The 18526-nt window shown below is 37.3% G+C and overlaps 1 protein-coding gene across 4 annotated transcripts in view; it reads left to right on the top strand.

The window, feature by feature from the left end:
* LOC114665047 (ribosomal protein S6 kinase 2 alpha) overlaps positions 1 to 12549 on the top strand; it is a 254431-nt gene extending 241882 nt beyond the window's left edge. For all 4 annotated transcript variants that reach the window (XM_051919087.1, XM_051919088.1, XM_051919089.1 and 1 more), the window contains 4 exons: positions 1321 to 1397; positions 4145 to 4262; positions 8154 to 8291; positions 9368 to 12549. In XM_051919087.1, coding sequence (XP_051775047.1) covers positions 1321 to 1397; positions 4145 to 4262; positions 8154 to 8291; positions 9368 to 9490 — 456 coding nt within the window. In that variant the 3' untranslated portion in view covers positions 9491 to 12549. The remainder of the gene's footprint in view (positions 1 to 1320; positions 1398 to 4144; positions 4263 to 8153; positions 8292 to 9367) is intronic.
* The last annotated feature ends 5977 nt before the right edge of the window (positions 12550 to 18526 follow it).

The raw sequence follows: 18526 nt of genomic DNA, 5'->3' as shown, positions 1-18526 counted from the left end.
CAAGTGGTGCCTAAAAACTGATACCATGGGCATAATGGTTTTTTTTCCTCTTTCTTTCTCAAAGTTATACTGTGAGATTGTTATTCTTTATGATTTTTAATGGTGTTTCACCTAATATACAATGACATTCAGCAGAGTCGTTGCTGTGAAATGTATTATTTATAATGCAGCTGTTTTTTTAATTAGAAAAGTGAGACTTTTACATAACAGGTCACTTATATTTAGCATACAGATAGGCATGCTTCTATTACATGAAGATGCTGTTCATAGATTGATGTACATTTTTTGTTATTTTCAAAATAGGAGAGGGATGTGCAATAAACCTTTTTATAAGTGTAGAATGTGTGGCTTTATGAAAAACTGCAGAACTGAAACAAGAAATGCCAGCTTTGTTAAGACTCCAAAAAAAATGGAATATGGTTATCTGCTGTCAAATGACTAGGCAGATGAATAATGTAGTGTGAAGAAAACTACAATTATTAGTTATTCACTCAAGAGAATTTGGAAAAAAGCACAGGTTAAACAAGGAATTAAATAGTATTGTGTATTATCCCACAATCAATAGATTTTAATGTAAAATATAGTGCTTTTCATTGTTCTGTTAAGTTAGATTAAATGTATTCAGTTTTGGTCAAAGAAAATATGTAAATCCTGCAGTCTGATTATTATCAACATTCAGATTTCACTAATAATTTTATGAAGTACCTGTAATGGTAAACACCACTGAATGTTTCTTTTTATACATTAGAAAGCAATTTAGTTCCTGATATTCAGTACTAGTTTAGTAAACTGTATAACAAGAATGATAATCCCAATACATTCAGTTTGCCTCATTGATTTAAATGAGTCAAATGCATTACGGAAAGGAAGAAGGTGCTATTTTTGCATGTGCTGTGTTTGTTTTTTTAATATAATTTCCTAAAATAATTAATTATAGTCCTGTAAGCTATACATATTAATGTAGATTATATCAAGAAGAAATGTTAGTGAGCACTCAATCAGTCACAAAAAGAGCTTTGTGAAATACTTGAAGCTCAACTTGAAATCAAAAGGTGTCTGCTTAAGGTATTTTATTTTACCTCCTCCTGTCAGACTAATTATCATCATAGAGAACTAAGATTAATTCTGAATTATTGTGAGAAAGCTGATCAAATGAAACAGTCCTTGAGTTCACTAAATCCTGAATTTTAAACTTTTTTTTTAATATTTTGGACCTGCTTTAACAGTTGCTAAGGTATTGCATCTTTTGAACAGACTATTGAAGTCCAAATATATTAAGAAACTTAGAGATCATGTTTATTGTGCCATTCTGATTTTTAGGTTCTTAAACGACAAGGCTATGATGAAGGGTGTGATATCTGGAGTCTGGGAATATTGCTGTATACTATGTTGGCTGGGTAAGTGAAATTAAAAAGAAAAAAAGAAAGATTCTTGTTTTGTGTCAGTTCCCGGGACTGAGAAGGAAGGCTGTGAGATCTCTGGGGGCAGATAAAGAGGTGTTTGTTAGAGGAGTCTGTGAGCAAGTTAAACACCATCTGTGGTCTAGCGAACCACGTCCTGCTTACAGAGGAATCGAAGCATTACACACATTCGAATCTCCTCGGAGAGTCGCAGTCATGGCGGCTGATGGAACGGTCCTTACAGATGACAATGCAGTTGTGACCCGCTGGGCTGGCTACTTTGAGCAGTTGTTCAAAGCTGATCCTCCGGCTAGGACGTTGGATATCTCTGGGTCTACGGTTCTTGAGGCTGATCCTCCATTTAGCTGTGAACCACCCAATCACACTGAGATTGCACAGGTGGTGAACTAGCTGAGGGGAGGAAAGGCTGCAGGGATGTGTGGTATCCGGGGTGAACTCCTCCAGGCTGGTGGTAAGGCTGTCCTCCTGGCATTGCAAGCAGTCTTTGCTTCCATTTGGGAGACTTCCAGTCAGCTGGAATGATGCCAAACGGGACTTGTCGTCCCTATCTGGAAAGGGAAGGGTGATTGCCTGGTTTGCAGCAACTACAGGGGGATAACACTGCTCTCGGTGCCGGGTAAGGTCCTTGCTAGGGTTGTCCTCAATAGGATCCGTGATCACTTGCTCACCTGCCAGCGACCGGAACAGTCTGGTTTTACATCTAAGAAGTCTACCATCGACCACATTCTGGCACTGAGGGTTCTCATGGAGCGCAAACGCGAATATCAGCAGAGTTTCTTTGTAGCCTTTGTCGATTTTTTGTAAAGCGTTCGACTCAGTTTTTCAAGCTGCCCTGTGGGACATCCTGAGGGTTCGCAGGATCCCCTCGAGGTTGCTAGATATCATGGCTGGCCTATATACTGGTACTGTGAGTGCTGTGCAGAGTGGAGGCAGAACCTCTGTGTTTTTACCAGTTGATTCTGGGGTTCATCAGGGGTGTGTTCTTGCTCCTACTCAGTTCAGTGCTTGTATGGACTAGGTGTTGGGTAAGGTTGTGGGGTCCCGCGGCTGTGGGGCATCTTTTGGTGAAGAAAGATTCATGGATCTTGACTTTGCTGACGATGCTGTGATCTTCGCGGAGTCAATGGAAGCTCTGATCGTGGTGCTCGAGGCACTGAGCGAGGAGTCAGTGTCTGGGCTTGCGAGTGACCTGGATAAAAACCAAGATCCAGGCCTTTAATGACCTCTTGGGCACAGCCATCAGCAGTGTCTGTTTGCGGAGAGAGTGTCAACCTTGTTGAGAGGTTTACTTACCTTGGCAGTGACATTAATGTCTCTGGTGACTCATCCTATGAAGTCAGTAGATGGATTGGGAGAGCATGGGGGGGTCATGATGTCGCTGGAAAGGGGTGTGTGGCGCTACCCAATATCTATGCAAAAGGACGAAGGTCCAAGTCTTTAGAGTCCTGGTGCTTCCTGTCTTGCTATATGGTTGCGAGACATGAACGCTATCCAGTGACCTGAGACTAAGACTGGACTCCTTTGGTACTGTGTCTCTCCGGAAAATCCTTGGGTACCGTTGGTTTGACTTAGTATCGAATGAGCAGTTGATCATGGAGTCCCGAATGAGGCCCAATACCTGCATTGTGAGGGACCGTCAGTTACGGCACTACGGCCATGTGGCGCGTTTCCGAGAGGGTGATCTAGCTCATAAGATCCTCATTGTTGGGGACCCAAGTGGCTGGACTAGGCCAAGGGGTCGCCCACGTAACACCTGGCTATGCAGCTAGAGGGTCATTTCTGGAGGGTGGGACTGGACCACGTGTCTGCCTGGGGGGTTGCCATCCGGGATCCGAGTTGTTTTGTCGTGTAGTGGGTGCGACAACACACTGTACCAGTGCATGCTCCCCAACTTGACTTGACTTGTTTTGTTTGCTGTTATATTAGTGGCAGGTTTCCTAATTCTGAGCTTTTGCTTGTGTCTAGCAAACAAAGTCTATATGAAATGTCCAATGAGTTCTATATTCTTGTCTATACTACAATTTACTTTAGGGCTTAGTCAAAGGAATATTTAGTAATAAAATAATGTTTGAATTATTATGTGATGTAAAATTTATTAGAGAAAGTTAATGTTGCTAATGCTTTTTTATTTACAATAGGCCATTAAGAAATAACAGTAAAGGTCAGCATGCCAGAATTTTTGTGGAAACTCTTCATTATATCGTAATAATCTAAGCAAGAAAATGTTTGTCTAACCATAACCCTCACCAAGAAGTCATTTCAGAAGAAAGCATAACATGCTTATCTCTCTGCAATGGGCTGGTGCCCTGTCCAGCTGTTTTCCCTGCCTTGCACCCAGTGATTACTGGGATAGGCTCCAGCTGCCCGCGACCCTCCCCTGATTCAGTGGGTTAAGAAAATGGATAGGTAGATAGATATGTTTATCTTTTTCACACAGGTTCAGAATGAGGTATATTAACAGGAGAGACTATTCTACATTAAAATTAGCAATTTAAAATACACTGGCGTTAGTCCCTTTTATATGACCTTGTACTTAGTTCTTAGTTGTATTATTACACTTAATCATGTACCTATAGTCATGGCTAAATACAGTAATTGAGAAACATGAAAATTCCATTCAGATTTGCTTGAATGGAAACTACTACACGCAACCTGATGGTTGCATTGCTAAGATATTAAATGGGCTGTACTTATACAGTATAATCATTTCACTGGCATTTCAGGTTCACTCCATTTGCAAATGGACCTGACGATACCCCAGAAGAGATCTTGACAAGGATTGGAAGTGGTCATTTCAGCATAAAAGGAGGAAACTGGGAAACCATATCGGATGCTGCAAAGGTCTTATAATACTTTTTCTATATTAATGTTTATACGATTATTAATTTTAATGGACTAAAGGTAAGTGCAGTTCAAGCAGGTCTGTGCAAAGGACAAAAGAAATCAGTGACATACAGTGTATCCGGAAAGTATTCACAGCGCATCACTTTTTCCACATTTTGTTATGTTACAGCCTTATTCCAAAATGGATTAAATTCATTTTTTTTCACAGAATTCTACACACAACACCCCATAATGACAACGTGAAAAAAGTTTACTTGAGGTTTTTGCAAATTTATTAAAAATAAAAAAACTGAGAAATCACATGTACATAAGTATTCACAGCCTTTGCTCAATACTTTGTCGATGCACCTTTGGCAGCAATTACAGCCTCAAGTCTTTTTGAATATGATGCCACAAGCTTGGCACACCTATCCTTGGCCAGTTTCGCCCATTCCTCTTTGCAGCACCTCTCAAGCTCCATCAGGTTGGATGGGAAGCGTCGGTGCACAGCCATTTTAAGATCTCTCCAGAGATGTTCAATCGGATTCAAGTCTGGGCTCTGGCTGGGCCACTCAAGGACATTCACAGAGTTGTCCTGAAGCCACTCCTTTGATATCTTGGCTGTGTGCTTAGGGTCGTTGTCCTGCTGAAAGATGAACCGTCGCCCCAGTCTGAGGTCAAGAGCGCTCTGGAGCAGGTTTTCATCCAGGATGTCTCTGTACATTGCTGCAGTCATCTTTCCCTTTATCCTGTCTAGTTTCCCAGTCCCTGCCGCTGAAAAACATCCCCACAGCATGATGCTGCCACCACCTTGCTTCACTGTAGGGATGGTATTGGCCTGGTGATGAGTGGTGCCTGGTTTCCTCCAAACGTGACGCCTGGCATTCACACCAAAGAGTTTAATCTTTGTCTCATTACACCAGAGAATTTTCTTTGTCATGGTTTGAGAGTCCTTCAGGTGCCTTTTGGCAAACTCCAGGCGGGCTGCCATGTGCCTTTTACTAAGGAGTGGCTTTTGTCTGGCCACTCTACCATACAGGCCTGATTGGTGGCTTGCTGCAGAGATGGTTGTCCTTCTGGAAGGTTCTCCTCTCTCCACAGAGGACCTGTGAAGCTCTGACAGAGTGACCATTGGGTTCTTGGTCACCTCCCTGACTAAGGCCCTTCTCCCCCGATCGCTCAGTTTAGATGGCCGGCTAGCTCTAGGAAGAGTCCTGGTGGTTTCGAACTTCTTCCACTTACGGATGGTGGATGCCACTGTGCTCATTGGGACCTTCAAAGCAGCAGAAATTTTTCTGTAACCTTCCCCAGATTTGTGCCTCGAGACAATCCTGTCTCGGAGGTCTTTGACTTCATGCTTGGTTTGTGCTCTGACATGAACTGTCAACTGTGGGACCTTATATAGACAGGTGTGTGCTTTTCCAAATCATGTCCAATCAACTGAATTTACCACAGGTGGACTCCAATTAAGCTGCAGAAACATCCCAAGGATGATCAGGGGAAACAGGATACACCTGAGCTCAATTTTGAGCTTCATGGCAAAGGCTGTGAATATTTATGTACATGTGCTTTCTTGTTTTTTTTATTTTTAATAAATTTGCAAAAACCTCAAGTAAACTTTTTTCACGTTGTCATTATGGGGTGTTGTGTGTAGAATTCTGAGGGAAAAAAATTAATTTAATCCATTTTGGAATAAGGCTGTAACATAACAAAATGTGGAAAAAGTGATGCACTGTGAATACTTTCTAGATGCACTGTAAATGATGCACTATTTGTGTTTTAAAAGGAGAGCAAACTTGAAGACATTTTGTTTTAAAACTGTCTGTAATATGACAGCATAAAAATTAAAGAGGCTTCCTTAATATACTTAAACATATAACAAATTAATATAGAACATGTCAATCAAACATGCTCTGAAAGTATTATACTGAAAGTAGAAATTAATGTCAATGAGGAAAAATTGTATTTTCTGCTATTGTACAATTCATAATGCAGTTGTGAGCAGAGGGCATAAAATGTTGCACCTGATCATATACCAGGAACATCCCAAAGGCTTTTACTGTTGTTAAATGCATTTGGCATTTTCTGTGATAACTACCATCTATGTTGAGCTATTGAATAGTAAACATTTATAAAATTTGTATAAAAATGTAAATGAGCACAGAAATAAATTAGAACAATTTGATGTGAATCTTGTAGCAAATATAGTCTTAATTTTAAAAAAAAAAGGCAAATCCTTAATTCTTCGATTTACCCTCCTGGAAAAACACATTTGTTTAATCAATTAGCTAACTAATTATTACAAAGACAAAGAGTGTTTGTGAGTTCTGCTAATATATTTGATCTACATGGAAACTTGGTAATCCTCACAATACTGCTTAAAATGCAGAAAGCATTTGTTTCTGCTTTCTTCTTGATGATGTAATAGATATTATATGCTGAGAGAAGCTGTTATTATATGTCTTGGGTGTGTGCTGAATACAAGCAAATTCACACCAATGACCCATACTTTGGAGCTATTGTTGGTTGCATGTAATGAATAAATAAGGAATTGGAGAAGTCAAGGTAATGCCATGCCAGCTAATAATAATTATAATAATGTTACATTAAAAAATAGTAAGATACATACTGTCAACCCTGAAAGCTAATTTTAAGTTACCATTTAGGAAAGGCACATCACCCTCTTGACAGGTATCATGTCAAAGATGTATGTCATTGTTTCAGCTTTCACTTAATGTACTGAATATGTAGGACATATTTCAAAAACATTTCTGATTTTAACTCTACTGTTACTCTAATAGGTGTGCCTTTTTTAGGAAATGTCTTCATTTGTATTTGTTTAGATGGTTTTTTTTTTTATTAATGAAGCCACTAATGAGTGAATGTTTGTCTTTCTTTGGAGTTTTCTGGTCAACTGAAATGTTTAAAAGCCTACTAATGTACTGTTATCTCCATTCATGTCCACTGACTGGTATCTTATGGTTGCTGAATGAACTGTGTGTATTGCTAATGTGTGTTGAATATAAGCAAGTTGAGCAAATAACCTCACACACACACACACACACATACTCATATAGGCATAGCCATAGCAATGCACTAGGCTGTTGGTCAGCTGTCTATGACTGCAGAGGGTTTAGGACAATTAATTTCAACAGTATGCTGTGCTCTGGGAGGTGAACAATTGTAATTTATACTCATAAACAATGCATTAGGCAGTTAATCAAAGGAACATTTGTCAGGATCACAAGGAGATTATGGACTGAAAAGTTGGTGTAAATTCCGCACATGACAGTAAAAACTGAAGTTGTGAGACAGGTATTAAAGAATCAGTCCAATGTGATTTTTATTTTGAATAAAGCATGTCATTTCACTAAAGATACAGCAACATCAATTTTCACAGGTTCAGAAAAATGAAGAAAAAATGTTGGAACTTTCAAAAAAATCTTTTTGCCAATTCAAAATAAAATAATCTTTTTTAGAATCAAAGTTATTGGATACATTTATATAGTTCCTTTATCTCCAAGTACACTTAATGTTTGTATCACATAGTACAAAATGTACAAGGCAAATGCTATGAGGCTAGGAATCTACACTAGCAGTCGGAAGGTTGCCGGTTCAAATCCCGTAAATGCCAATAGGGACTCTGCTCTGTTGGGCCCTTGAGCAAGGCCCTTAATCTGCAATTGCTGAGCGCTTTGAGTAGTGAGAAAAGCACTATATAAATGCAAAGAATTATTAGCTAATCAATAGAGGCATTCCATTAGCTACATTTTTATACACATCACCCAGCCATTATTTAAAAAGTGACTTAACGGACTATTTTAACAAAGTGTAAAAGCATTTTTTAAAATAAGAACAGGTGATAAACATTTTACATAGTCTCATGTGTTACGGAATATTGTTTTATAGGATTTGGTGTCAAAAATGCTTCATGTTGACCCTCAACGACGTCTGACAGCCAAACAGGTCCTAAAACATCGGTGGATTACAAACCGTGACAAGTTGCCGCAAAGCCAACTACAACACCAGGATGCTCAGCTTGTCAAGGTACATAAACTATCTTGAGGTCTTGTGTGATAAATATGTAAGGACTGGACAATTCAGTCATAGGGTCAGCAGTCAGTGTCACTTGTAACTGTCAGCTAGGCTAGCGTAAGGGTGTTTCAGTTACTGAGCCAAACTGTCCTGGCATCATTTATTCAGGAGAGTGCAAAGGTGTTAAATCATTTCTTCCAGAAATTGTCTGTTGTGTAGACAGAAAATCTTAATTCAAACAGTAGGTTGCTATCACCAATGGAAAAACTTTTGCTACACCTAAAGGATGATTTGAAATGGACCCTTGAAAATGAAAAGAAGCTTATTTAGGGGCTAGCTATGCAGAATTGTAAATAAAGGATAGGTTTGATATTTTTGAAGCTAGTTATGTTTTATGTGTGCCAGCTATTTACTTGGATAAGTATACGTAAATACAGTATTCTCTGCTTCAAGTTGGAAATATTTGGTATGTTAAAGACTTCTGTTCCTTTTTTTCTACTAGTGCCTTATTTTAAGCCTACTGGTGAGGCATATTTTTAAAATAGCTTTACTTAAGAAAGCAAATTTCTGGGGCAAATGACAGCTCCTGATAATTGTGAAATAATAACTAAAATTAAAAAATGAAAAACTTACATTTTAAAGATAAAAAACATGGTACCTACTTTGTTTGTTTTTTTGTGAGACTAGAAACATACCTTGTAAAAAATAATACAGTGCTTTGTAATAATAGCTCTAAAATATGACATGACAACCTCCTTTATGTCTAAAGTGCTAAGTAATTGCACATTTCATTTTTCTATATTGAATACTGCCACTATTTTTATTCTTATTATTCTTATTAAGTATTCTTATTATATATTAAAAAAAAAAATTTTCCCTAAAAATATAATGCATTGTATAAAATATGTACATCATTCCTCAAAAGGCTATAGCAAATATTATAATGAAAAACTGGGTGCACATTTTCTAGTAATTTAAAACTAGTTAAATATTTGCAAACATGGTTTTATCTATGAATCGATCATGCTGAACTTTTATCACGCACACACTCTGTATTATTGGTGTTTATGTGTTCATATTTATTCTAGGGTGCAATGGCAGCTACATATTCTGCACTGAAGAGTTCACATCCTACACCTCAACTGAAGCCTATACAAGCTTCAATATTGGCTCAAAGAAGAGTAAAGAAATTACCTTCAACTTCCCTGTGAGAAGGATCCTGAAAACCAATGCATCACCAGTGATCCCCTGCGTTCCTGCCACACACCCACCTTGTGTTAATTGGTTTGTCACAAATGACAAAAAATAGGAATGTTTTATTTTTGTTGGTTTTGTATTCATCATTATGTTCAAATTAGCAGTATTTTATCATAACTCAATCTTTTCTATCACTTTTTTTTTAACCTTTTTGAATCAATGCACAATATTTTTTTCCTTGTGCAATACACCTTGTCTGTTGTATTGTCCCCATATTTTATAAACAAGAGAGGGAAAAACACAGCCTGTCTAGTTTTTGTAGTCAAGGCTGACCAAAGAAATGTATAATATTAAACTTTGGTAGGTGGTATATATTTTTTATTCCAGTTAGGCTAAATTTGATTTATGTACTGTAGACGATAGCAACCATTTTACAGTGTAAACCTATTGTAAAGTTCACTTTCAAGCATCTGTTAAGACTGCTGTTTAAGATTACTTGTGGTTCTTTATTTATCTTTTTTTTTCTTTTTGCAAAGGGCTTTGTCATTTATTCATGCACTTATCAGATTTAAAGGATGGTATCAACATATTTTGCTGCTTATTACCATCCTAGTAATGGTACATTTCATCTTTAATCATACAGATTATCCAGGGAGTAAATTCAACATTCATTCCTGTAAAGCTATTTTTTACATGTCTGAAAAAAGTGGCAAAGTGGGAAAGTTGTTGTTTATTTGATCCATTCAACCTGAAACGTGCATTTAGTGAAAATTGTCTATTTGTTTTTTTCTGTCAAATGTTGTATATAATAAATTATATAATGCATGTGCATGTTTTGGGTTGGGGTGTCTATTTGTTTTATACAATCCAAGCTTTACATTTTTAAGGGACCACTCTAATTTGGTTTTGTAATGAGAGCACGTAACAAATTTGTTCTTGGAGAATGCCATGTATGTGCTTGATGGTGTTTGTTATTAATATATGACATTTCTGCAGTTTAGTGAAGGTTATGAATTCTGTTTAGCAGCACTGCAAAGACATTTTGAGGATTGATCATTCACATTTTAATGGACCCTTGTGCCTTTTATATTGTGTTTTTGACTTTAGTACCACCTTGCCCTACTTTGTTTTAAATAATTTTATTAATAGGGACAAATTTCCATGTTAATATATTTATTATGTCTACTAATACAGCATGTCTTATGGGGCTTTAAAGAAAGCTATCCTAGTGAGCCATAAAGCCAGTAATGCTGAAAATATTTTTGACATCAATTGTTATAATCATAGAGGGCAAACAGATCAAGCATCATTTAAAACGGCACATTGAAATGTTATTTCCTTTTCACTGTGATTGTGGCAAAAAGGAGATGTGGTACTAAAACCTGTGCCTGAGACCAGATTTAAATGAAGATCTAAGTAGTTCATAAAGGTTATTGTCCGACTTAAAAAGAGGGGGTGGCTAATATTATTTTTGTAACAAGATATGCAAAAACGATTGAGGGCCATGAATTATAACAAATCAGACTAGTTAAAATTAACAATAATACAGCAGTTAGTAAAGCACAAAATGAGTACTGAATGTGTGTAAATTTGCTAACAGTTATAATATATAGTGGAGATGTAAGATCATTTCTCCCACAATGACAGTTCCATAAATATCTCTGCCTTGGCAATAAACAATTTCCATTAGATAACTGGATATTTAAAATTGCTTTGGGTTATTATTATGATGATGTTCATTTTCAAAACAACAGTTAGTGATTAGAAACACATTTTGGACAGGAAGTAATGAATCTGCCTTAAACCATACTATTCCAGGTATCAATATATAACATAAACATCGTCTTTTAGGCTGTAAAAATATTTTCTTTTATTGGTACATTGTGAAAATCAGACGTGCAAAGTTTTCTGATAGTTGTAAAATTGTCTATTCCATGGTAGAAGCAATGAGATTTTCAGCACAGGCACTGGTTATTTTCAATACTGGGAGGAGCAATAGAGACAATGAAACATAATGGACCCCTTCAGATGGGACTGAGTGGAACTTCTCTGTGTTCTGTTAATTTCAAAGAAAGCCTGGCCATGTAGGTGCCTTGATATTAAAAAAAAAGAAAGAAAAAGATCAAATATAACATCAAACCAATACTTTTGACAAGATTTACTTGTTCATTAATGTACTACTGTTGGTTTATATAATGCTTTTTTAAAAATGGTTAATTTCTGTTTCAGATTTTGCATATCATAAATACCTTTCATCATTTACTTGTCAAGAGACAAAAAACTTTTGAAATACAATGCATGGAAGAATGTTTTGGGCAAACGTTGATCATAGGTTCATGCTCTTTCTGCTAAGCACAGGAAATGATTGACTGTCTGTTTGATGTTATTCCAAATGGACAAAATGGTTTCTTATTCACTGTTGTCCTTTTGACAACACTATTGTCCTTTTCTTTGTTTCTCATCTCCTAGTGATGCTAGTTCCTACGTTTTACAGCTACATTGCCACACAACTGTCAAAGCTGACTTAATACTTTTCCCATTTTCAGTCTCTACGCAGGCTATAAATATGAGGTTGGCCTGTTTCAGTGCAAACATCAGCTGGGCTTGGGTTCTTTATGTAGCACTATTGAAAGCACACTTGAAAAGAGAAAATATCAGACTCCTGATTTGAAAAGATAATGTAAAAGAATCAAGGGTCTTGGTCTATGATAATCAAATATTCTGGCTTGTCCAAGTAATTGAATAGTATGCCATATGGCCTTATGTGTGTTTCTATCAGTAAACTAAATTATTTCTTAAAAGAATATATCAACAGTTTAGTTATTGAAATAAATTATCTTTTCTTACATTTACTGGAAAATGGGGTTTTCTTTTATACATTTGAATTATGTGACTGTTAATGATTTGCTGTATAAATGTTCACATATGTACACCTTTCATAATGTAAAAGGGGAATTGTGCCCCATTTCTGTGTTCAGATACCTGGCATTGCAGGGGGTACTTTGTGTATTAGCAGAAACTCAGGTGTCACTAATCTGAAGATGCCTTTATATTAAAATATTTTGCTCGAAAATGTTGTAAAAGTGGGTCTTCTTTTGTAGCACATTTTGTAGCACAGTATAATTTAGTAATTCATTCTTAAAATATGATTATGATTATTTTGATTCAAATCTCATATGGTGCCTTGCGAAAGTATTTAGCCCCTTTAAAGGTTTTCCAAGTGTTGGTTGATTACAAATTATACACCTTTTTCCAAATCCACATTATTAATACAGTATAGGCTTGCATACATTAGAAAAATAACTTTTCTTAATTTTCTTGAATTATTTTGAAAGCATCACAGCCTCTTCAAACAGTATAGAATGGGCAGCAAACCACCATCTAAAAATATCATACCATTCAAAAGTTCCAGTGAAGTCAGCATAAATGTGCATCCATTGTCGCCTTTGTCCAACCATCTAGATAAAATGGGGGGTTCTATCCTAGCTGGCCACTGAAATTATTCCCTACTAGTTTCTTCCAGATATATTGTTTTGCAATTACTCGTGTGAAATTTTTCCAGGATGCTTTAATTTAGGGAAGATTAAATAATATTTATTTTCATCAACAGGTAACTGGAAAACACCAGCCACTGATGCCAACCATTGAACTAAGGTGAATGTTGTTGTAAGTTTCCATCAATGTAAGGTGATCTACCATGTGTTACCAGCTACAGAACATTACAAGTGCATCAGTGATGAAAGATGACCCACTCTTTTGAGATGTTGGCAAGCTTGATTTAAAAAGGTAATTTTGGCAAAGCTTCTGAAGTTCCACGTAGTACTGTGTTTCTATATTGAAAAGTGTTAAGCATATGCACACTGCAACACCATACAGTCACTGTAGGAAACCAAGATGTTGGTGCAAAGACAGTAGTAAGAGGCTTGTAATCTGTTAATAAAGTCCATTTTTGACATACTGTGTTTGAAGAAATGTCAGAATTCAAAAAAAATATTTCCCAAAACCTCAGCCACTATCACCTGTCACATATAATGATGTGATTGCTTATATAATTAATACTACAGAACATATGAAAAATGGAGAGTTCAGCCTTATCAACAAGCCAGCCACCACATACAGTACTTTCGCATCTGCCAAAAGTAGTTTGCCTCAAAATAAATGAGTCACAGGTTGACCCTGGCCATGAAGACATGATGTCTGTAAGTATCATTTAGCATCACATATGACTTATGCATTAACAGAATGTCACTGATTACGGTTAACAAAAGCCACTTCATGACCGTTAGATTCCCTTGCAGTAAAGTGCTCCAATTACATTAGAAGAACCAGACACTGCTTCAAATTGCCTTTTTATGCTGACAAAAATATGTTCTGCTTTATGTATGTGCACACATACCATACAATAACTGTTATGCAGTGCTTCCTCAGTCAGCTAATGGCTTCTAGCACATTCAGCATGATGGAGTAAAGATTGGCTAAGATATTCCTGACCTGTTAGCCAGTGAGAGCTGACAACAGGTAGCCGATATAAACTAATGAAAAACCAAAAAGTCAATACATGGTATTGGCCCTCTTTAAAAGGAACTGTCTGTACATCATAATGAGGTGTAATGTATTTGTTAAATCAACGTTAGTACTAGGGTGTTGTACCGTGTTAACCATTATGAATGTAGTGAGAAGTCAAGCAAAATGACACCTTTTATTGGCTAACTAAAAAGATTACAATATGCTAGCTTTCAAGGCAACTGAGGCCCCTTCCTCAGGCAAGACTCAAGGCCACTGGTCCTGACTCATCTGTATCTTATTTCATCTTTTGCAAATATATTCCCATTTTCTGCTGTACTGACACTCTATCTAAGCATGTCAGTTTGTCATCTTAGTGCTGTCACAGTGGCCACTTCAGTCACTTTTAGTGACACACTTAATAGCTGTACTGGTGCTGCTAATGCTGTAATTCATGAAGAACTAACAGGTCAGTCTTTAAGAACCAGAGTTACCTCTAACAGGAGACTTTTTAAGTTGTGTCATGGCAAAGGCTGAAAACTGGCTGGTTATAAGGAGCATTATTAAAATAAGCTTAATTTTGCAATTTATGCCAGGCTTTTATCATTTTTCATTCTTCCCTGTTTTTTGTGAAATCAGAACCTTTCCAGTTTTAGATGTGGGTTTGGACTCCTGACAGTTCACAGTGCTGTCAGCCTACATCATGCCAGGTTTCTGCAGCTATACAGAAAAAAAAAAAGGTTTTCACGGATACACTGAAATGTTGATCTGATTAAAGCTTGAAATTTTACTGAACTTGAGTACTAACGTGAATGCTACTGTACTCTGTCTTTAGTGTATAGCCCAATGGGCCGCTGTGTTAGTACAGCTCTTTCTACCACCATGAATACAATATACAGCAATACAAAGGTTAGTCGCAAATACTTCAGTGGCACTAAATACATAAAAACAAGCGTATTCATGAAAGATTGGGAACAACGCAAAAACAGGGAAAATAAGAAGGCATTTAAACACACCTCTGGCATAATAGATGCACGCTTAAGAAAGCCACTATATTCACATACAGTAGATCAAGCTTTTTTGGGTTATTTATCCTGTGTGCTTATTGCTTGCTGAATATGTTTATTAGTATTGATTTAGAACAAATACTGAATGAGTAATTGAGATCTAAAATTTTAACTTGGAGAAGAAAATTTATGAATCCTAATGTGGAGAAGTGCAAGCACATTTTGTCTTTTATAGTAATTACTCAAGTAATTATTTTTTAAAATTATTTTCACTTGTAAGAGATGTCATAAGATTGTGTTATGTTTCACATTTATTCTGTGAAATAAAAAGATAATCTTTAGGCAGAACCATGCCACATTTTAAACATAAAATGAAATAATTTCTTAGTTACTTGTATAATGAAGAGATGTGTCCACAAGGTGGCAGCAAATAGACGGTGATGTTGAACAGATGCCCTCAGTTACTGTATTTATTTATGTATACTGTACATACTTAACACTTAATCTGTTTCTTTTTGGGGGGGGGGGGCTGGGGCAATGCTGGCAGCAAACAGGAAACAGAGCATCAGGCCATCACAGGTCCTACTGATACACACACAACTACATGCAAACTGGGGCTAATCAACATGTGTTTGGGGATGTGAGAGTTAAACTTACGCATACAAAATCTGGCACAGGATTTGATTTCAGGACACCGACTGTGCCTTCATGCTAAATTTTACTGCACCTATTCATCTTTCAAGGGCTTTTTTATTGAGTAGATTAAGATTCCCATATTGTATTTTGCCACTTTGAACCTAAAGTGAAAAGTTAAAATTTGACAACAAGAAAGGAAGACATAATTAGAACTGGTAATTTCAAAACTATCATATTATCATATCATATCATGATTTTTTTTAAACAGTACATGAACTAGAAAATGAGTCTCTTTCAAATGTAAAGCATTGTATAATGTTACATCAAGGACTAGCCCTCTTACACAATGAGTTAATGGTCATTTTTTGGATAAAGGAACTGACAGCTGGAATACCGGTACTTGGGTTGCTCCTTGGCTGCAGGTCTTTGCCTCCCACACACCACTTCCCACTCATCTGGAGACATGAAGTGCCACACAGAACAGTGGTACTTAAGTGCCAGATAAGCTCACTGATGTATGTCTTTGGATTCAGAAATAACCCTGATGGTATTGCGAAGACTGATCTCTGTAGAAGCTATTTAGTAAGACAGATGCCACTACCAACACCTCATCTGTTTATTTATAGATGCAGTTTTTTCTAAATTATTTCCAGCATTGAGTCTATAAAGTATCTATCTATCTATCTATCTATCTATCTATCTATCTATCTATCTATCTATCTATCTATCTATCTATCTATCTATATAGCGACTTTTACACAGTACTTTCAGTTATGTTTGACCCTAATACTACTGGGAAGTTTTGCTTAAATTAGTCTCCTGTGAACAGATGTCGTAATGGACAGAGACACATTGAGTTGAGTTATCCAGCAGTCCTAATCACCAATTCTCTCCAAAATAACTTCAAGCCGATATTTGAAGGTCTCTAAAGCCCTACACTCTCTATCACACAAGTTTGTCACATATCCCTTGTGTCTGTGGTTCTCTTTGTGTAAATTTTACCACTAACAAGTGGATGACCATTTTGACCTAAAGTTTTGGGGGGGGGGGGGGGACATAGGTATGTGTCCCAGACTGCAGACATAAATGCACCCACACAGTCAAAGACTGAAATCAAGTTTCTTTTAATATATAACAGTACCATTCACAGGTTCTTTCTTCAAAGTACAAAATGATCACTAGTACGAACTCTGTAATCTCCCTCCACACTCCTCCAGGCAAACATTTTTCTCCTCAACCGAGCTGCAGTTCACCTGGATGAGGTCAAGTGGCTTCTTTTATGTTGGATCGGAAGTAGCACTGAGCAGCGGAAGCACTTCTGGGTCACTCGGAAGACTCCAAAAACAGGAAGCTCTTTTCCGGGCAGCATCCGTGGACCCCAACAGGGTTGTCTTGCAGGACTACAAATCCCATTGATTCCTGCAGGTGTCAATACTCGGACCATGCCAGAGGAGCACTGACATCTATTGTACAGGGGAAAGAACTGCTCAACCTGAATAATAATCGAGGATCATCCCGCCTGGGTCATTGCCCTCATGTATAGTGTCAATCCATTATGGCCTCCCATTAGGGGCAGAATTGCCCCTCTTCCTAGTTGGGCTGTCAGTCCCATCCCATAGGGCACTTACACCATGTCCCTATTCTTGTTGAACTTATTTTAAACAAACATCCCGGATCCACTGTAGAAATTCTCTTAATAATTCTAAACAGTTAAATCATATCAATTCTTTATGTTAGTTTGTTTGAACTAAAAAGATTCAATTCCTTTTAATTTCTCCTCATACCTCTCAGTCCTGGAATAGGCCTAGTCACTTTACTTTGTACGTTCTCTTGCACTGCTATGCTTTTTGTTTGTAATACAGAAAGCCAAACTGTACACAGTACTCCAGGTGAGGCCTCACTAGTATCTTATAAAGCTTAAGAATAACCTCATTTGATTTGCACTCCACAAATCATGCTGTATAATGTAACATTCTGTTAGCCGCCGCCTTCTTTCAAGTTTCTGAAATTCCAATGTATGTTCAAATCTAACCTTTCTCCTTCTTACCTGTAATACTTAACATTTATTTACAGTTTAGTTGCTTGTGTGACAGCCAGTCTGTAAAACTGGGTGTCAGCATTTTCACACTGTGTTACCTACATGGCACATGATTGTTTCGATTTGTCCTCTTGACTGCCAAGACTCATAAAGAACATCAAGTCTGGCTCTATCAAACCTGCCCTCCTGAATGTACAACTGACACATTGGCCTTAATGGCCTGTATTAGTTGTACAAGCTTCTTGAACTCACCATAATCTAATGTTTTCTGGTCATACCATAATGTTTAACATTTTTGGACGCTCTTAATTTAATTCTGGGTCATGGGGGCATGATTAGGTGTATGCAGGAACCAGTTGTGGATGGGGCACTAATCTATTACAGGACCCACTCGTGTACACACTCACGTTGCACCAATTTAGAATTGACTGTTAAGCAAACTTACAAGTATTTGGGGATGTGGGAGAAAATAACTGCCTCTATATATGACAAAGCCAATTTGTGTCCCTCTGCTGATGGTCATGAGCATGACTAGAATTTAAACCTAATAAATGCCACACTTGGCAATGCTGCCCCTAAAGTTTGTATCACCACCAATTAGACCCACAATTATGGGTCAGTTGCATACTAAAATAAAGATTTGGTCTAGATATTTTAAACACATAACAAAAATGGAAATTAAGTGCTTGGAAAGAAAAATGCAGCAATCAGTGTTAAGGAGGATGAACACCCTTTATATACATACTAAACATATCTGAGAAATATACAAAGCTGCAGGAACAAAGAAAATCCTGTCTTAAAATACAATATGGGGCACCTGATTAGGATGCCTCCTGGACGCCTCCCTGGTGAGGTGTTTTCCGGGC

Source organism: Erpetoichthys calabaricus, chromosome 14 (genome assembly GCF_900747795.2).
Source record: "Erpetoichthys calabaricus chromosome 14, fErpCal1.3, whole genome shotgun sequence".
NCBI lineage: Eukaryota > Metazoa > Chordata > Cladistia > Polypteriformes > Polypteridae > Erpetoichthys > Erpetoichthys calabaricus.
The sequence above is the reverse complement of the archived record's forward strand: the minus strand, read 5'-3'. Positions and strand labels throughout refer to the sequence as shown.